Source organism: Aspergillus steynii (assembly GCF_002849105.1).
Source record: "Aspergillus steynii IBT 23096 chromosome Unknown P170scaffold_1, whole genome shotgun sequence".
NCBI lineage: Eukaryota > Fungi > Ascomycota > Eurotiomycetes > Eurotiales > Aspergillaceae > Aspergillus > Aspergillus steynii.
The window spans coordinates 1,797,870-1,817,442 of record NW_020194398.1 but is presented as its reverse complement, the minus strand read 5'-3'; the positions used below and the strand labels follow the sequence as shown (position 1 = coordinate 1,817,442).

Genomic DNA, 19,573 nt, shown 5'->3' with positions numbered 1-19,573 from the left:
GAGAATGTAACGTCGAGTCAGGATTGACCGGTGGAAATAGCAATGGAATCACACGACAACAAGACGCTCGACCCGTTCCAAGGTTGACGGTCTTGTTGAATCCTGGGTCGCTCGGGGAACTTGCTCACAGAACATTAGATGCTTGTACGGAGTAGCACATACCTGGCTCCTATTCCTCGAGTCTCTTTTTTTCCTCATCCACAGATCTGTAGCTTATTTACCCCGTTTGCTGTATTTGGGATTTCTTTTTTTTTCCTTTTCTTTTCTTTTTTTCTTTCTCTTTTTTATTTTTTTTTTCTATCGTCTTCTTTTTTCTCTCTCTGACTATTTCACCCTTCTTTCTCCCTCTCCTTTTTAATTCCCAATTTTTTTTATCTTAAAACCCTGGTCGGCCGCTTTGTGGGTGGCGCGGAGGTCCCGCCAGTCCGGACTTATCAATGACAGCGATGTATAATAAGCCAATTCCCCTCAAGTAATGGGAATGCGATTACTCGATCCCTCGCCCGATAGTCTAATCAGAATTAAATTACGTTAATCCGACCGGGGATTTTAGGTTTCCCCATAGTGAACCACGCCGTGGATACCTGCTGGAGAGGTGCAGCCCACATGGATGTCCATCGACCTCGTACTCACTACATCGTACTAGCACATCCATCGGTCAGCCCGTCCCTTTGCTAAGCGTTTGCCATGTCGTGCGCATAATGCTTGCCCGGTCCAGGTGGGTGTTGACCCGGCCTGATGGCTTGATTTAAATAATCCTCTGCTCCCTCCAATCTCCGTCGTTCTACTCGATGCGCCCAGCCGTCTCCCTGCCCTCTCGCTTCTACCAAGCTGACCACCTTTCTTAGCTTCCCTGGGCATTTTGGTTTACCAGTTGAAAAGACTCGATTGGTTATACCTGCCAGTCATCCCGCTCGTCTGCTTGGCCTTTGCCTAAGCCACTTCTTCTTTCTGTCCCCCTTATCCATATCTCACTTATCTCCCTTCCCCCTCCCTTAGACCCATTATTTCCTTTCAGCGCCCGTGACTTGCGCTGCTCCTTTCCTTGGCTTGTGGTCCGTCGTCGGCTCTTGATCTTCGCGTGGACCCTTGCTGGACGCATCTATGGAGAAGGACGTGATTGAGCCCAAGGCTCAGCCCTCGGTGTCGGCTGACACGCCTCCGCCGCCAACCTACGGCGAAACGGAGATCACCCGCGGAAACGTTGGCCGTCGGATATGGGATAGTTTTAAGAGAGACCCAAATGCTCATGTCTCTCATGGCTCGTCCGGTGCGGACGGAAAGTCCTTCGATATCGAAAATGCGGCGGAACAAACCGCTGCCTCCCCGCTGCAGCGCAGCCTCAAGTCTCGCCATCTACAGATGATCGCCATTGGTGGTTCGATTGGTATGTACATACCTTGTGTCTACTTCGCCGTGCTGGTTAGCAGTACCTCGCTGACTCCATTTGTGCGATAATAGGTACGGGTCTCTTCGTTGGTTCCGGAAAAGTGCTCGCCACCGGTGGTCCAGCATCACTTCTTATCGCCTACGCCTTGATCGGTTGCATGCTTTATTGCACAGTGCATGCTCTAGGTGAGATGTCAGTCATCTTCCCGGTTGCCGGTTCCTTCGCCCACTTCTCAACTCGTTTCATCGACCCTGCCTGGGGCTTCGCCATGGGCTGGAACTATGCGCTGCAATGGCTTGTGGTTCTGCCTCTGGAGATCGTTGCTGCGTCCATAACAGTCGACTACTGGGAGTCCAGTATTTCCAACGCAGCTTGGGTGGCTATCTTCTGGGCTGTCATTGTGTCCATCAACTTGTTTGGTGTCAAGGGTTACGGTGAAGCCGAGTTTGTCTTCTCTCTGATCAAGGTCATTGCCGTGATTGGTTTTATGTAAGTGCGCCCAATCTGGATATCTCGTACCAACGAACTGACATGGGAGCAGTATTCTTGGAATCATTCTTAACTGCGGAGGGGGCCCGAAGGGTGGATATATCGGTGGACAGTATTGGCACAGTCCTGGTGCCTTCAACCACGGCTTCAAAGGTCTTTGCAGTGTGTTCGTCAATGCCGCTTTTGCCTTTGCCGGTACCGAGCTGGTTGGTTTGGCTGCCGCCGAGACTGCGAACCCTCGAAAGTCCCTCCCGACCGCTGTGAAGCAGGTCTTCTGGCGTATTACTCTCTTCTACATCGTCTCGCTTACTCTGATCGGTCTCCTCGTGCCATACGACAACGACCAACTGTTGAGCGCCGCCTCCAGTGCCGATGCCAAAGCATCCCCGTTCGTGATCGCCATCAAGAATGCCGGTATTTCGGTGCTTGATTCAATCATGAATGTCGTGATCATGATAGCGGTGCTGTCCGTTGGTAACTCGTCTGTTTATGGGTCCTCGAGAACTCTCGCGGCACTCGCCGAACAAGGACAAGCCCCCCGGTTCCTGGCCTATATTGATCGCAAGGGCCGTCCGCTCTGGGCCATCCTGATTGCCTCGGCCCTTGGCCTGCTCGGTTTCTTGGCAGCCTCGGACAAGCAAGAAGTTGCATTCGAGTGGATGATGGCCATCTCGGGATTGTCGTCCATCTTTACCTGGGGCTCGGTCTGCTTGTCCCACATCCGCTTCCGTCGTGCCTGGAAGGTGCAGGGCCACAGCCTGAACGAGATGGCGTTTACCTCGCAACCAGGCCTGGTGGGATCTTGGATCGGGTTCGGTTTCAACTGCCTCGTGCTTGTGGCTCAATTCTGGGTCGGCTTTTCCCCCATCGGGTACGCCGATATGACGTCGGGCGAGCTGGTCGAGAACTTTTTCTCCGTGTATCTGGCCGCACCGGTCGTGTTGGCCTTTTACATCCCCTATAAACTCTATTTCAAGACGCCTTTCCTGCGCGCCAAGGACATGGATTTGCAGACCGGACGTCGGGACCTCGATATTCAATATCTGATCGAGCAAGAGCGGGCGGAGCAGGCGGAGTGGCCGGCGTGGAAGAAGCTCTACAAGTTTTTCTGTTAGCGCAGGCCAGGCGCCGACGGGGCTCGGAGCAATTGGGCTCTGGTGCGGACGGGCAAGAGGGTTCTGGTCTATGATTATTCGTATTATTTTTTCCAACGTTGTATGACTATAATGATATTCTCCATGCAAGTCTTCTGGAACCAAACAACCCAAGTTCCCAGCCCAAATTGCCAACGTGCTCGGCGTAGATGAAGGCCGTTGATCTCCAGTCTGGAGAACGGTCCAGATTGCGCTAACGCCGGCGGTAAAACGGTACACAGGAGGTACCAGCGTACCACGGTAAGGGTACCTCCGTGGGACTTGGACTTAGGGTCTTGCCCGGTACTTGAAGGAGGTAGCGCCCGGGTAACCAGCAGTTGGCGGGCCAGGGGGGGCGGCCAAATTTACCAGCGCCCGATGTCTCAGTCGGTAATCTTTCACGGCGCGACCAAAAATAGCCATTCCGGCGGAGAACACGTGAGGCTGAGGCAGCAACGGGCCTAGTTTCAGGACGGTAAATTACGCAGTACCGATGAAGGATCCCTAAGAGAAGCGCCCATCAAAGATCTCGCTCGGCCAACAAAAGCATCCGTTGTCATCTGTCGACCTCGCCCACTCTGATCGGGTCCTTCCCTGCCCCCCTGACTGACTTCTTCCCTCTTTCTCTCCTGGTGCCCCGTCGACTCCTTCCCTGGCGCTTTCTCTCCTACATTCTCGCTCGCAGGCGCCCTCGCATACTTACTTCTCGGGCCTATGCTGGTTCGCTGCCGCGCCGTGTGACGACAGGACTCGCAACAGCTGGATCCCCCCCCCTCCTAGGCGCTGCGAACGAAGCAAGTTGCTCTTTGTTGCTCTTTCCACACCCCATCCTAACATCTTCGTCGTGCTCTCAGGGCATCCACCTGACTGAAGTGCCCGGGTTGGCTTTTTGGTGGGTTTCTTTTGGTGGCCGTGCTCATTCCTTTTTCTTTGGGGGCAAAGTTTCGATGCCCCTTTACTGCCCGCGCGGTGTCCCATATTAGATCAACTCATTTCGAACTGGTTGCACCTGCGACCGAGCGATCACAATGCCTGGCTTTTCGGATTCCTTCTGGACGCCCGACTACGCCACGGGGCTCGGGGTGCTCTATGGGAAACTTCAACAGGGCGTTGTTGAAAACAAACAGATCGTCACAATTGCCTCGATGCGAGCGGATGCGGAAGACCAATATGGTATCAAGCTTGGAGACATTGCGCCGAGCGTCGATCGCATGACAACCGGGTTTGCGAAGGATGATGGGGCCAGTGTGCGGAAGGTGGGTGGTTCGTCCCTTTGTGGAGATGGCGGGTGCCTTGTCTCGTTCGTTCGTCGGTATACTGATATGGCAGCAATTTATCACAGGCATACGAGGGAGTTCGTACGGAAATGGTCGAATCGGCCAAAAACCATCAGAAGATCGCATCGAACATCCGTGAATTAGTCGTTACGCCATTCCGACGCTGGTGCGACCAGCACGAGGCTCGGATCCAAATTTCCCACGATGACCTTCAGTCCCGCATCAAGGAGCATACCAAACAGGTTGAACTGGTCAAGAAGCTGCGAAGCCATTATTTCAACAAGTGCCGTGTGGTGGAAGATTTGGAGGAGGAGAACAAGCTTGCCTTCCAGGCTCCTGAGACTAGCCCAAAGGCCAACCCTCCGAAAATCGTCCTTCCCGAGGAGCAAGAGCCGGAAGAAGAGCCGCTTGAGATAGGCGATCGCATGTACACTCCCGAGGATCTCAAAAAACTGCTGCTGCACATGCTGGAGAACATCAAGTTGGGCGACGTCAAGGTGCCTATCATCGGAACCTATCAAAACACGTCGTCTGGCGCCGATATTGTGGAATACACCCAAAAGCACATGAATGCAACCAGCATGACCTATGCTGAGAGAATCGGGCAAGATCTTGTCGACGGCGGCATTCTCCGATTGGTGGGCAACATGGGCAGCACCTTCGCCAACAGCTCCAAGATGCGATACCAGTGGCGCCCTAAAGTTTTCCAAATCACTGGCATCCCCGACAAGAAAACGCCCTTGATGCGTGTGACCTCGATGGCATCGAGCGAAGACGGCAGCGAATCCCCGATCTCGTCCGTTTCGGAGATGTTGGCAGTCTGGAATCCACTCAACAACCCTCACCCGAACGAGACGCCGGCCGAGAAGCTGCGCAGAGAGGCACGCGAGGCTGATGAGCGGTACAAGGGTGCTATCCGGAAATTGGACCAGATCCGGTGCAAGCTCGAAGAGGAGATTGTGGAAAACCTCCGTTTCATGGAGCAGTGTGAACTGGACCGACTGAAAGCAATCAAGGCTGTTGTTCTTGATTTCTCCGGCGCAGTCAGCAACGTCATTCCCAACCTGCAGAGCACCGTGGATCATATGATGTTGTACCAGGAAACAATCCAGCCACTGGGAGATCTGAGATATCTTCTCGAAAACTACCGCACTGGAGGCTTTGTGCCCCGGGTCCAAGCCTATGAAAACTACTATGGGTCCGTAGAAGGTATGCGCCTGAAAAATTAACCCATGCACAGACATCTTGGTTGCTAATATAGTCAGATCAAATTTTCGGCGTGGATCTTGAGGCGAGGGCGAGGGCCGACCGCAAACGCGTTCCTATTCTAGTGACCACTATTTTGACCTATCTGGATAACCGTGAGTCGGCGTCACCATATAGAGAAATGTGATCGATGCTAATGAATTCTCACTAGGATATCCCGAACTCGAGGGCGATGAGGCGCGGCGCGCCATCTGGCTTTTCGATGTTCCCCTGTCAGCGACACACCACCTGCGGGCTGCTTTGAATAACTCCAAGGTGGACTACGGGGAATTGCTACCGAAATTTGAGATACCCATTATTGCGAGCGTGTTGAAGCTGTATCTTCTAGAGTTGCCGGGTGCGTTTTGATCTCGTTGGACACCTCGACACAACTGCTGACTTGCAACCCAGACTCTCTTGTTTCCTCCCAAGTTTACGAAATTGTCAAGACCATCTATTCCACCACTGCTCATGAGACCACGGAAGAAGGACGAATTAAGGTCTTGCAGAGCACACTGGGCCAGCTTCGTCTCAACAACATAGCTACCCTTGACGCCATCATGACCCATTTCACGCGCTTGATAGACCTCACGTCTGCTGACGAAGCCTACGTTTCTTCTCTTGCTCAATCATTGGCTCCTTGTGTCCTTCGTCCACGCATGGAAAGCAGCCTGACGATGAACGAGCGACACAGTTATCGCCTGATCCGGGACTTGTTTGCTCACAAGGACACCATCTTCGGTGAGTTGAAGCGGCAATCAAGCGCGCTTGGAATCGGAGGCCCGGCCAACAATCGTCCCCGCGCTATTAGCACCGACGAGAGTAATCGTCGGGCAGCCATGGAGGCTCGCGCTCGCGCTATCATGGATCGCAGCCGTGCTAATAGCCCGGCACCTCCCCGGAAACACCGCCGTGACCGATCCAGTGGTGCCTCGGAGGTTGGGCGGTTCCCTGTCAACGTCACGAGCCCGACTGAGAGGAGAACCATTGTCCGAAACAGCCTTGATGTCCCCAGCAGCAACAGCTCCCCAACGGGGCATGAACAACTGTCTACCGTTAACATCAACGCCGCCGAGCCTGCCACCAATGGCACCTCGAGTGATTCTCAGGCCTCCGCCGCTGCTAGTGGAAGCCCTTCCTCGGGCACATCTAGCCCTCCGCCACCGGCTGCGTCAGATGATTCTCCCACGCCCACGCCCACCCCGGCTCACGATGCCGAGAAGCGCTCTTCGACTCGCTCTAGCGGCATCTACACACGTAAGCCCGGTCTAGGCAACAGGTCCAGCTTCCCCACCGTTGCAAGCGGGGAGTCTGAGCCTGGAAGCCAGAGAAACAGCCTGGTCGAGAATGAACCACCGAAAGGCGTAACTTTGGAAGACAAGCCAATGGATGATTAAATGCGTCGACGTCGATAACTCACTCACCTTGATTTTTTATTTTGCGGCAGCCAGAAAAGGGGGAAAGATATAAACCAAATCATACGTTTGCACGTGGACAGGACTTCTCTTTTTTCTCTCTCTTTTCCTTTGACGGCCGCACCTTCCTTTGAACAGCAGCTAGGCATATCTATCGTTCTTGTGAAGCTCTTCCGTCCTCATCGTTGATGCATAGATATGTGGCCCACCATTTGAGTCTCATACTTTCAGCAGGCCTTGTAAGTTGGGATGCGCATGATGGCAACTTCTGTCTTTTCTTTGTATTCAAGTATAAAGTCCATCCTTATACTTCACATACCCAATTTTTCTGTATGTTTATATTTATTTGCTTTGTATGCATAAATGTCTCCAACTACTTTCCCTTGACCTTTGACTTTATTTTGTGTTTTGTTTTGCTGTTCAATGCGCTTCATTCTGATGTCTTTATTTCATTTCAATCCAAGCGACCCGTGTATGATGTTGATTGTAAAACATGCAATTTTAATAGGCAAGCTGTGAGGGCGTAGAACTACATCGTGAACAGTTCTTTATTATCTCGTTATAGTACCATAACCAATGTATGTGCCTAGTGGGCAATGTTTGCCATCACTCGGCTAGGCAGTGCTGTACCCAAGTAGTGTAATGTGTGTGTGTATCTGACGCAACGCTATGCAAGATGACAAAGGTCACCACAAAAGAAAGAAATCAAACATGAGAAGGCATTCGGTAATGTAGGAAAGGGTGGCTGGGTATCACAGCCCTTGGCCCATGAGTAACCTTCGGAGGATGCCCTCGCCGGGTCCTGCAATCTGGCTCTCAATTTCCCTTTGTGAAACAAAGCAAACGAGGCCTTGCTCATCCAGCGTTTTACTGGGGGTCATCGGTCCATTGCCCGACTTCGAAGGAGTGCGCCTGACGTCCGAGCCGGCGGAAACCGTGCCGCCTCGACCTCGACCCTGATACTCGCCCACTAACCCCAACGTCTCCAGGTTGCTGATAACATCCTTGAACTCTGTCGCAGTAAGAGGATGGAGGAGATTGTCCTTGCGACACAAAACACAGTAGGTGTCGAAAATTTGCTTGATAGTCGGCACGGAATGTCGGGTCTTCGACGGAGTACCGAGGTGCTCTCCCTCGCGTTTTTTCCGATCCAGAGCAATCAAAACACAAACTGCCGCCTTTTGCTGAAGATTGAGATTTTGAAGCCGCTGGACCGTTCCCTGGCCGAAAGCAGACGAAGTAATGCGGGCCACGTGAGCAATGCTGGCCCGTGGCGCCGTGAAAGCTGTGTAGGATGATGTTGGATTGTGCTTTGTCTTAACCGGGGATGAGAGATTGTTGTTTTCGACGAGAATTGTCTTGGAGGGGGACTCTGAGCCGGCAGTCTGCTTTTCAAGCTTCTCAAGCGTTTCCTGTTCAATGAGGTCGATGGCGCGTTTGACGAGTTCAAAAGCCTTGCGTAAATCTCCAGTTTGAGAAGCCACTTTCTTCGAGCACAGCATGATGGCTGCCGGTTGGGCAAAGGGGACGAAAGTCGGTTCGTGATTGTGACCTTGGGGCAGTAGCGACCGAAGCCGATTCGTGATCACGTTCGCAATTTGACTGGCATTATAGGGCAGAAAAGGAAGAAGACGAGGTTTCAAGTTCTTTGCTTTCAGTTGAGGTAAAGATCGATCGGTTAGATCCAGGGCATTAGCAATCCCAATGAGCATAAGCTTGGACTTGGTGTGTAATGCCCATTCAAACAGGGACTGGAGAACACCAGCGTCAGCCGTTAGAAGATGATCGATCTCATCCAAAGTGACTAGAAAGAAACCATCATGTTTCTTATCCGGAACGAATAGGCTCTTCAGCCGCTCAGTCTCGCTTTTCTTGAAAACCTGATCGTCTTCACACAGATCTTCAATGAGTTTGCTATAAACATCGCGCGCAGTCCGCATACTTGCACAATTGATATGTGCAACTTTCACAGACTCGAGGTCTAACGCACGGCACACCTCCTGGACCAAAGCACTTTTGCCAGTGCCTGGAGGGCCACTGACATATAAACAATCACCCTGGCGTGACTTCACACCGTCTTGAATAAACGACGTCAGTTTCTCCCGCTCTGCATCTCGACCAACTATCTGAACCGAGTTTGCGCCTCGTGCGAATAATTGCCTGGCGTTGGTGTAAATCGTTTGGGTCGTTGTAGGAGTCGAATATTGCCGAGGAGTGCGTGGAGTCAAGGACTTTCCTCCGACTTGAACTCTGTGTCTCGGTGTAACGGGTGGAGAATCTAACGCATCTCGAAATCTCGATTTGGAGGGGGTTTTGAGCAGGACAGGCTTGGAATTTTCGTCTGTGCCCATTAACACAAATTCAACGCAACCAAGGGTCGTAAACCTACCATTGACCGATTTCGAGGGACGAGATGGTTCCTCCTCTTTCTCCTCTTTATCCACAGGCTTAGGCTGTTCATTCTCGTTGGCGAACTCTTTAGTCTCTGCTTGACAGTCGTGTTGTGGGGCGTCCGGGTTTCTTGCCCTCGATCGCAGCTGGCGAGAAGACGGCAAAGAGGACTTTGAATCTTCCCGAAGAATCCGCGGTGGTTGTGTCCGGCGCTTGCTTGCGCTGCGCAATGGTAATGATGGCGCTAACACCAAAGGAATGGTTAGTAACGTTCAAAGATCCAGAGGGCAAGCACGACGGCGTACCTTCTGCCTCAATGGCACCACGCTGGCGCTTTCCTAGAACCGAGGCTGCCATGGTGGAAGAGCTACCACTCGTCGAGGGGGAAAGAGCAGCCGGGAGAGGAGGGGTGGGTATGGATATATGACGACTCAGGTAGGAAAGGTTGAGGAAGCAGGAGGGTATAACTAAGTTAAGGTACTTCAGCCTAAAGGAGGCATAATTGGCTGCCGCCCTTTTCCGGCCGCGCCAAACCGCGTTTCGTGTCGCGCGTCGCATCGAGTCACGTGCACCAGGGCAGTCGGGCACGGGGCAGCGACCATTGACGCAAACTGCATAGCGGGGCGCTGCGGGCGGCCGGAGGATGGGTACCCGAGACAGGGAGTCCCGCAACAAATGCGTCACCGCCCGCAGCCTGGCGGATGATCACATCGATCATTTGAATATTAATCCTTAATCCCTAATCATTCTTCGCCCGGAAGGTCCTATACTCACTTGCCTCCGATTCCACTCCTTTCTTCGGCTTTCGTCCCATCCCCGAGTTCTGGCCCTCGGCCCTGTCGCCGTTTATCCTGCTATTACGTCTTCCTTTCATCAGCAGCGTCTACGGCCCGATTTTCCAATTTTGCAGCTGTTTGCATCATATCTTGCTGCATGCTCTCTTCCATCTCAAGCAGCTGAAGTCGCCATCCCTCCCCCGAGTCCAACTTCAAATCCCAACCAAATACCATCGGAAACGCTCTTTGCCCGCCATGGACGGCGATGTGGTGGCCCAGTTCACTGAGATCACTGGCTCGAGCCCTCAGCTGGCCACCCAGTACCTGCAACTAACCGATTTCAACATTGAGCAGGCCATGCAGCTTTATTTCGAAAATGGCGGTGCGCCCTTGACGGAGGAACCACTACCCTCAACTTCGACCCCTCATGCCGCCCCTCCCTCTGCGGGGCGCCAACATGAGTCTGGGGTTGTGAATGTCGATTCGGATGACGATGTCACGGTGGACGAAGCCCGGTCGGCGCCTCCGAATCAAAATCTGCACGGCTCTACATTCGATGACGATGCTGCCATGGCCCGTCGACTTCAGGAGGAAATGTATGGCGGAGAAGATAATTCTGATGGAGTGCGCGCTCCAATGGCCCGGACGACGGAAACACTTGTAGGCCCGGAGGCGGAAATGGACGATGGCGATATGCACGCAAGTATCTTGGGTCAATTACGTGCACGGCAACGAGGCAGTGAGTCTATCCCTTGTTTCTTTCTCTTTGTTTCATTTCTATTTTTATTCCTTGTTTAAACCCGGTTGCTTACTAGCTGGAACTAGACCGGCCCGGTATCTTTAATCAGAGAGACAGTGCCTCGATCTGGACCGCAGAAGACAACGACAACGACAGAACCCATCGTGAGAGGCTGTCGGAAGCAACAGGTGGGGCTTCTGACTCGTCAAACAAGTCGAACATGCTCGCCGAAATGTATCGTCCGCCATTCGAGATCATGTCCCGGCTCCCATGGGACTTGGCCCGGCAGGAAGGACGCGACAGCGAGAAATGGCTGTTGGTCAACATCCAAGATTCTTCCATTTTTGACTGCCAGGTGCTGAACAGGGATCTCTGGAAAGACCCCGGGGTCCGAGACACGGTCAAAGAACATTTCATATTCCTGCAATATTCCAAGGACGATCCCCGGGCTTCGCCCTACCTGCAGTACTACTTCCAGGGCAGCGACGTTTCTGACAATTACCCTAATATTGCCATCGTGGATCCGCGCACCGGGGAACAGATGAAGGTCTGGTCGGGGCCACCCGTAATTAAAGCGGCGGACTTTCTCATGCAGCTTCACGAGTTTCTCGACCGATACAGCCTCAACCACAACGTTCGGAATCCCGTGGCCAAGCGGAAACCCGAGCAGAAGGAAAAGAGCATCGATGCTATGACGGAGGAGGAGATGTTGGAGATGGCCATGAGAAACAGCCTCGGGGCCGAAGCCGCGCAGGCTGCCAAGATGGAGGATCCGGACGATCTGACTCGCAGTACCGATGATGTGAAGGGCAAGGGCAGAGTCGCTGATGCGGGAGACATTGACATGGGCGACCAAGGTGAATCGGCCGCCGCCGAGGCCTCGCCGTTCTCGTCCATTCCGGGCGATCGGCCGCACACCGAGCCTCCTGCAGACCCGGCCACGACTACGCGCATTCAATTCCGACACCCGTCTGGGAGAGTCATCCGGCGCTTTTCGTTGGCCGATCCGGTTCAGCGGATATATGAATGGCTCAAGGCCGAGCCGCCGCTGCCCGAAAAAGCCGGCGTGGAGTTTGAACTCAACTCTTTGGGCCGCAACTTGATCGATTCTCTCGGTACGACTGTGGCAGACGCCGGGTTAAAGAATGGGACCGTGATGATCGGTTACTTGGAAGAGTAGGGGGGAAGACCATTCTCTTTGATTGACGCAAGGCATTTTGACTCGAAGATTTCTGTCTGGGCCAGCTGGATTGATCTCGGTATCTGCACGGGATGTTTTTAGAAGGGGGGGGAAGTTCTCCGGGGGGTTAATACTCGATAGCGGCCATGTTAGATCAATTCACGATATGACAAGTACATGCAATTTAGTTAGCACCTAGTAGATGTAGATCAGTACAGGAGATTAGGAGATAAGCTGCTCGCCGCCCTGCAGACCGCCCGGCACAATCCACCCCGCGCGGGCGCCAATCAATTAAGAATCTCGACGGGGATTATCGCATCGTTCATCCCTTCTTGTCATCTTCTCTCCTCCCTCCCCCTCCCTCTCCCTCTCTCTCCTCCGAGAACCACTAGTCTGCTCTCTAGTCCGCTTCCTCTGACGTGGACGCCCGTTTGCCTGGAAGCAAGGAGACTAGCTACTTTCGGTCCAGGGTTCTGCAAGTCAACCGCTTGGGCCCAGCTATTGTTATTTATTTATTTACCTGCCTGCCTGTTTGACCTCCCTTCATGGCCAACTGCCCCAATTCCCATCGGGCAAGGGATCTCTTCATCTTGGAAAAATAGTAAGTCACTATCCAGCCCGGCGTTCGCTTCACCCAGGCATAGTGATCTGCGAGTCAATTTTCCAATAATACAATCCCTTCGACAACCTTGTCAATTGCCTTTTTCCCGTCCGTGGTTCATCTAGAATCCCTCCCCTCCTAGCCCGTTCTAGGCCATCAATCACTGCTCGCGGTTGATCTAGTTGGTGCCTCCTGGTTCTACACGCACTATTTCTCCTTCGCATCTCATTTTAAATATGCGCCTCGAGTCCTCTTTTTGCCCGCTGAATTACCCGCCTCAATCCTCGACCTGCGGCAGCTCTATTCTGATGTTTTTTATGTGCCACAGGACTAAATACTTGCCGACAATATTCGAGCACCGCCAAAATGGAAGGCTTAGTGGACCCGGAAACAATCTACATGAAGCAAAACTGCATCGGTCCGTATTTGCTTACTCGAGATTGTGATATTCGTTTCTCTAATTAGTATACAGGCGGTGGAAGCTTCGGACGTGTCTATAAAGGGTATTTGCCCCCCCCCAACTTCGAGTACCAGAATTCATTTCATAGTAATTCTAACCCGGCTTTCCCCCTATAGACTCGACAGGCGCAGTGGTGATTCTGTCGCAATCAAAATCATCGATGTGGAAAATGCCGAAGATGAAGTCGAGGACATCATCCAAGAAATCGCTATTCTGTCGGAGCTAAACTCCCCATACGTGACAAAATATCATGGTTCGTTCTTGAAAGGATCAAGTTTGTGGATTGTCATGGAGTTCTGCTCCGGCGGGAGTTGCTCCGACTTGATGCGTGCGGGGAAACTCACCGAGGACTACATTACGATCATTCTCAGAGAGCTTCTTCGAGGGCTAGACTACTTGCATAGCGACAAGAAACTGCATCGTGATATCAAAGGTACCCCGATTTGTCTCCACTCTGCTCTCCCGACGTCCCGTTGACATTGCTGGCAGCTGCAAACATCCTTCTGACGGCCAATGGCCAAGTAAAACTGGCGGACTTCGGGGTTTCCAGTCAGCTTTCAGCTACTATGACAAAAAAGAATACGTTCGTCGGCACTCCTTTCTGGATGGCGCCGGAGGTCATAAAACAGTCAGGCTATGACTACAAGGCCGATATTTGGTCCCTGGGGATCACGGCAATTGAGTTGGCCAACGGGGAGCCCCCTTACTCGGACATCCACCCTATGAAGGTTCTATTTCTCATTCCCAAGAACCCACCTCCTACTCTGCATGGCAATTACAGCAGAGCTTTTAAAAACTTCGTCGAGCTGTGTTTGCGCCGGGATCCTCGAGAGCGACCATCTGCAAAGGAACTGCTCGAACATCCATTCATAAAACGAGGACGGAGGACGACGTATCTGACAGAGCTTATTGAGACCTACGAGCGCTGGAATATGAAGAACGGTAACAAGAATGCTGATGACGAGGAGGACTTCCTTCCTGAGCCTTCATCGCGTTCCCCAAGGGTCGATAACGATGATGATGACGATCTTTGGGACTTTGGTACCGTTCGTCCTGTTGGACGACCACCAGGCTTGAAGCCGATGAAGGAGACCGACGTCAACACCCGCGATCACGAAACCGCCGAGTGGGGTTTGAAAGATGAGCCTCAGAAGGGACCGATCCACGGTATTCCGCAAAGGCCTATGAATATGAAAGACGCTCGAGCTGCTGCACCGCAAGCTTCACCCACCAAGGTTTCACTGCCACCATCACCAGTGAAACAATTGCCGGCAGAAAGCTCACCCCAGACGCCTTCTCGCCTTCAAAAACCAGCCCCTCAACACGCAAGGGAAAGCCTTGGTAGTGATTACGACAAAGCGCTGCAAAAGTCTCTGGCACAAGACCTCTCTTTCTTGCAAATTGACAGTACCCCAAACACTCCCATGCCTGCCTCGAATTATCGAAATGCCGCTCCGACCGCACATGAATCTAGACCCTTACCTACAAAAGCGCCTATGCAACCCTCTCGAAATACTCCAGACCAGCACCAAAGGCCAGTCCTAGAATCACGACCTCATCCTCAATTGAATCATCAACCACAGGCTCGCCCTTTACCGACTCCACGGCACATATCACCCCAGCCGAATCCGCAACGACCCCAGCAATCACCGTTACGTGACCAGTATCCTCCCGGCCTTAAGCCAAACTTTCATCAGCTGCATCAAACAATCGACGCCAGTTTACAGAATCAAGGAGGAACGCCATCGTCGGGCGAGGTGACGGCGTTGAACAGTGTTATTTTGCCTGCTCTGAAAGCGGCCACCCGTCGTCGTGCCCGTCGCCTGGAACTTCTTTCGCGCAATATGCCCCCGGAGGGCAGCGAAAACCGAATGGATTCCTATGAGCTCCAGTCCCGCCGAGAGTATGTCCATGGAATGATAGAATCCATGGTCAGCGATTTGAGCGGCATGTTTGCCAGAATTGAGCGCTGGGACAACGAAGCCCCCATCGGAATGGGGGCACATGTCAACTCGTTCCTGGAAGGGTTCCTAGAAGAAGTACTCGTCCGGATCGAGCCTGACGAAGAATCAGCTTCGACAAGACCGTAATGGGGCTCTAAACCGCCACTTCGCTCTCCCTATTAAGGCATATTTACCAACAGCATTTTATCTCCAACTCAAGCGGTGTCACTGCCTTTTTCTTTTCTTTTCTTTTTTATCAAGCTTTTAATTTAAGCCTTTGCATAAATGAAGCGGCCTCGTGCGATTATGCTGTCGACATGAGTGTATCAGATGAACGATATGTTTTGAATGAAAGAACAAATAGTTTCTTCTTACAGTGAGTTGAATATGCGTGTCATGATATGTGAAGTTCATGTCTGTGTTTGGTGTCTTCTCCCCTTTTCTGTTATGTTTTCCGGACTGGCTCCTCCTTTCTCCTTTCCATTCATTCCTCTTTCTTTCTTTCTTTCTTTGTGAGTGTAGGGTAAAATAAGACGATTACAAGAAAAAGCGAGAAATGTTTGAGTGTTTCAATGTATTTACATGGGCGTTTCCAATTAAATCGGCATTTGAAACCTGAACTATACAAAAGGTAGTTGGCGTCGAAATACAGCTCATTCCTGATTAATGCGAAGGGAATCTCATGGATGCCATAAGACAGAGATGCCGTGTAGTGCATATTCGCAATAGTATTACATTATCTGAGTACACGTGGGGTCAAAGCGAAGGTAATCTTCAAGATGTGCTTCTTTTGTTTTTCTTTCAGGGCTGAGCAATTGACTAGGCTTGTGCGATGAGCTCAGAGTACATTTGCAAGGGCGCAATAAAGGGATGCTCCTCACACCGGGTGGCTTGAATAATGGGGCGTTGCTTTTTCCTTTGCCTTGCTGGACCTGAAGGGGCCTTATTGGGACTGCAGGAGTAGCCCAAAGACTAAAGCATCTGGGGCAATGAGTTGGGATTGGGCCTAAATGTGGGAATATACAGCCCCGATCATGACTGTCCCCTGGAGGTCGATCATAATGGAGGAGGTAATAAGGGCGTGTTTCAGTGCAGACGCTAGGGAATGCATATCTTCCACTAATTCTCTCATTCGAAAGGCGGGGGAAACAAGGGCTTTTCTATCCTGCAGGGCGAAACAGCCAATCCGTTTCGGGGGTCGGGATCAAATAGTTCGTAATGTTGAATTCGTTCGCGTTCGGAGGCGCCCCATCGACGACGGAGTTGCTGGCGCTGGCTCCCGTCAACCCATGAATGGACATCGGGTTGTTAACCGCCTCATTGATGTCGAGACTGCTGATATCGGGAGCCCGCGCCGGTGGCACGCGCGGAACGTTGAAGAAACCAAAGACATCTAGATACTCCAGTTCATTGGGCGCGAGATTGCGTGACTGCGTCACCGATGGTTGCGGTGCTGGCTGGCTGCCCACCGGAGATGATCGCGGCTGCCGAGAAATCAGGAAGTCCAGATCAAAGGCGCAGCGGCGCATGTCTGCGAGGATTTTGACGGTGGACGGTGTGACACGCTCGCTGTCGTCAACGCCGGATTGCTGGTATTCGCCGTACTCGTCAAGCACTCGTTGCAAGATACAACTATAGCGCTCTGCCACCTTCCAGTACTTTCCCATGCGAGCAAGAGTGTCCACGAAGAAGATTATATCTGGGCTCACAGTGTGGGCGATGGTGGAGCCATGAACAAGTAGTAAACGAGCAGACACCCAGAGGGTGAAGGCAAATGGGGGCCCAAGCTTATCAAGCATATTATTGTCGACCACAAAGCGAGTCACAGACAGAATGTTATCGACGGCGAGTAGACAACGTTGACTCGCGCTGTACGATGGCGTGAAAATTGGAGAGCGCGTGGTCGGATAAGCAGCAGACGAATGAAGTCTGATGACCGCACTGGAACAGCGTTAGAGTTAAATGCTTGGGGGTAGAAGATGCCATGGGTCACTGAGGCTTACGTTTGATATGTGGTATGAAGTTGGACCCAGTCACAGGGAACACTCTTGCTGTGTTTCGGTCCGTTGAACAGCCGGGAAGAATTTTCGTAGGCATATTCGGCAGGAAGGCCGAATTCCCAGGATGTCAACTCGCTATCCAACTTGCGGTACATTGCTTGCCATTCCTCAACATCAGATAGCGCACCGATGTCCACGGGCCGTTTCAAAAACAGATGGACCCGAGAGAGAATCCCGAGGATCTCCATATAGAGGCCAAAGGATCCAACGTTCTCGGCATGGCTTAGATAGTCTGTTCGTTCACTTGAGTGGTGAAACCACCGGGTTTCCACGGGCTGATTTTTGGCAAAGTATTCGTCCTTACAAGGCAGCTTGCGGTCAATGTCCTTGTCATTCAAGGCAAAATCGAAGGCTGTCGCGATCGTGGAATATCGGTCCAGCAGATATACCATCCAGAAGAGTCTGCGCCTACCCTCATCCTCGATCCAGGAATCCGATTCTGGGAGAGTTACTGCTCTCAGAGTATATATAGAAGGATAGATCGGCGCGATGAGCGATGATTTTGACTCAGCTGATAATCCTAGCTGGACCACCGATCGCGTAATCAGAGCCAGCAACTTCCACCCCGGAGGCCCGTTGGAAGAGCCCACGAGATCCAAAGCTAGGATCACGAGAGCTTGGAGAGCTTTGACAGATGAATTTTCAAGTCCATAAAGAAGCACCTTCTGTTTGGACGAGTCGTGGTATCGCTTGCGGTTCTGCTCGTTGAGCCGGCCATCGCCCGAGAATCGGAGGGTGGTCGCGACAATGGCATAGAGAACTATTCGGTCAGCTTCGTCAAGCGGCGACGGTCCGAAAAATATATCCAAGGTGGTGCGGCGGTGTAATATGGGACACCAAGTATTGATGTGCTCAAAGTAAAGATCCACCAGCGCATAAAGCAAGTCATACGGTGGTAGATCAAGCTCTGGGTCGGCAAGTGACTGCTCTTGGTTCGAAAAGAGGTTCACCGGTACCTTCAATGATGATTCATTCCCAGTGTAGTCATTTTGAGCAGTGGTGTTCGGGACTTGAGGTAGATTGACTGCGGGGGGCATACCACCGGGGAGATGAGTCTGCATCGTGTTCTTCACTGACATGTCGGAAGGGCTAGTGATGGATGTCTCAGGGTGACGGGGTGGTATCGGTACCGACGACGCGTCTTGAAAATAGAACGCATTACGGGGACTCGGTCCATGGGCGGCAGATGGCTCTGATGGCGAGCTATACGACAGAGGCGCCGCGTGTGGGAGCTCGGCATTGAAATGAGGTTGGCCTTGTATAATATGTGTTTCAATAAGACGAGCTTGGGTCTGAATGACCTCCTCCAGTCTGTCTGTGCATCACATGAGCTACGAGTCCCCACAATAGCAGATACCCCGGAAGGAAGGGGAAGAGCATACCGAGGCGCTGTTCAAGCTCCTTGCCGTACCCTGCGCGAAGGCCGGGCTTCTTGCGCTCCTTGTACTCACATAGCTGGCCGTTGCGAGTACACCATCCGCAGCTGGGCTGCGCTCGGTCTAAGGTTGTTAGATGGGTGGAGACGGAGATCAACGCAGGCGCGACAGAGCCAGCACTTACCACACTTGACTTTCCTCTGCTTACATAGCTCGCATCTTCGGTTGGTCAGTTGGGCGACTTGCACGGAAGACTGACGTTCGGAGGCGGATCACTCGCCGGCGTGATGCGCGCGCGAGAGAATGGGCAAAGGGGGAGGAAGAAGAAGAAGAAGAAGACGGTGGCTTCATTTGCCGAGGAGAGGGGCGGAAAAGAGTACATACGACACAGTGAGGGGGCGTTTCCGCTTCAGCGCATTAGAGGCCGTTGAGCCATTGGGAGGGAAGCGATCGAGATCGCTGTCAGCTGCAGACCAGGATTCGTCGGCGCTGTGGTCTCTATCCTGATCTTGATCCCCGAGGAGGCGGGAAGCCGGTGGAGTCTGCTGAGCAGAAACAGGTGCAGCAGCGTTCGGCATGGTACTCTAGCGAGATCCGGGGTTATAGCAACTCCATGAACACTGGCGTGCAAACCAACATCCTAGTCGCTGGACGGGGCTCGGCGATCGGGTCGCAGAGGAGGGACAGGTCGAGAAGCGTATACTTTTGCCGAGATGGATTCCAAACCGAGAAATGAGACCGACACGGGGATGGGGGAGGGGGAAGGTCGAGGGCGAAGAAGAAGGAAAAGCTGGCGGCCGCAGAAAACGCGGCGGCCGGGCGTGGCGGCCTCAGGCAAGCAACGGGCGTTCGACCCCGCAAACCGGGGCGCTGACTAAGACTGCGGAGACGCGGAGGCGCCAGTCACCTGACGCCCCTCGCGCCTCTCGGGGTAGTTTTGCCCCGAGGCAGCCCGCCGTTCAAATATCCCCGGCGCCCTCGTTTCTTCGGGGGCTTCCTCATCCTCTCTCCTCTCTCCTCTTTCTCCTCCTCCTCCTTCTTCTTCTTCTTCTTCTCCTCCTCATCGCTGCCGATTTGTTGTTCTGGCAATCCGTACTT

The 19,573-nt window shown here is 52.6% G+C and overlaps 6 protein-coding genes across 6 annotated transcripts; 4 read left to right on the top strand and 2 right to left on the bottom strand.

Annotated features, from left to right (window-relative positions):
- Positions 1-643: 643 nt before the first annotated feature.
- On the top strand, positions 644-3,054 carry P170DRAFT_431875 (amino acid permease GAP1). Its single transcript, XM_024848136.1, has 3 exons — positions 644-1,387; positions 1,462-1,879; positions 1,932-3,054. Exons 1-3 carry the CDS (start codon positions 1,105-1,107, stop codon positions 2,992-2,994), a joined length of 1,764 nt encoding a protein of 587 aa, XP_024709543.1. The 5' UTR covers positions 644-1,104; the 3' UTR covers positions 2,995-3,054.
- Positions 3,055-4,040: 986 nt separating this feature from the next.
- Positions 4,041-6,931, top strand: P170DRAFT_442366 (GTPase-activating protein RGD2; the record flags this gene model as incomplete). The annotated part of the gene is made up of 5 exons (XM_024850459.1): positions 4,041-4,268; positions 4,355-5,498; positions 5,555-5,650; positions 5,707-5,892; positions 5,946-6,931. 5 exons carry the CDS (start codon positions 4,041-4,043, stop codon positions 6,929-6,931), a joined length of 2,640 nt encoding a protein of 879 aa, XP_024709542.1.
- A 568-nt stretch (positions 6,932-7,499) lies between these two features.
- On the bottom strand, positions 7,500-9,752 carry P170DRAFT_397430 (AAA family ATPase CDC6). The gene is made up of 3 exons (XM_024846175.1): positions 9,646-9,752; positions 9,339-9,584; positions 7,500-9,290 (listed from the first exon to the last, which is right to left on the bottom strand). The coding sequence occupies exons 1-3, from the start codon at positions 9,695-9,697 to the stop codon at positions 7,702-7,704; spliced, it is 1,887 nt and encodes a 628-aa protein (XP_024709541.1). The 5' UTR covers positions 9,698-9,752; the 3' UTR covers positions 7,500-7,701.
- A 366-nt stretch (positions 9,753-10,118) lies between these two features.
- Positions 10,119-12,199, top strand: P170DRAFT_460437 (DNA-protein crosslink repair co-factor UBX5). The gene is made up of 2 exons (XM_024851940.1): positions 10,119-10,855; positions 10,942-12,199. The coding sequence occupies exons 1-2, from the start codon at positions 10,372-10,374 to the stop codon at positions 12,033-12,035; spliced, it is 1,578 nt and encodes a 525-aa protein (XP_024709540.1). The 5' UTR covers positions 10,119-10,371; the 3' UTR covers positions 12,036-12,199.
- Positions 12,200-13,002: 803 nt separating this feature from the next.
- P170DRAFT_469700 (putative Ste20-like serine/threonine protein kinase) lies at positions 13,003-15,186 on the top strand (the record flags this gene model as incomplete). Its single annotated transcript, XM_024852671.1, has 4 exons — positions 13,003-13,054; positions 13,109-13,139; positions 13,213-13,529; positions 13,586-15,186. The coding sequence occupies 4 exons, from the start codon at positions 13,003-13,005 to the stop codon at positions 15,184-15,186; spliced, it is 2,001 nt and encodes a 666-aa protein (XP_024709539.1).
- A 595-nt stretch (positions 15,187-15,781) lies between these two features.
- P170DRAFT_373040 (putative C6 transcription factor) lies at positions 15,782-19,208 on the bottom strand. The gene is made up of 5 exons (XM_024845227.1): positions 18,860-19,208; positions 18,660-18,694; positions 18,482-18,598; positions 17,043-18,414; positions 15,782-16,980 (listed from the first exon to the last, which is right to left on the bottom strand). Exons 1-5 carry the CDS (start codon positions 19,051-19,053, stop codon positions 16,200-16,202), a joined length of 2,499 nt encoding a protein of 832 aa, XP_024709538.1. The 5' UTR covers positions 19,054-19,208; the 3' UTR covers positions 15,782-16,199.
- Between the last annotated feature and the right edge of the window lie 365 nt (positions 19,209-19,573).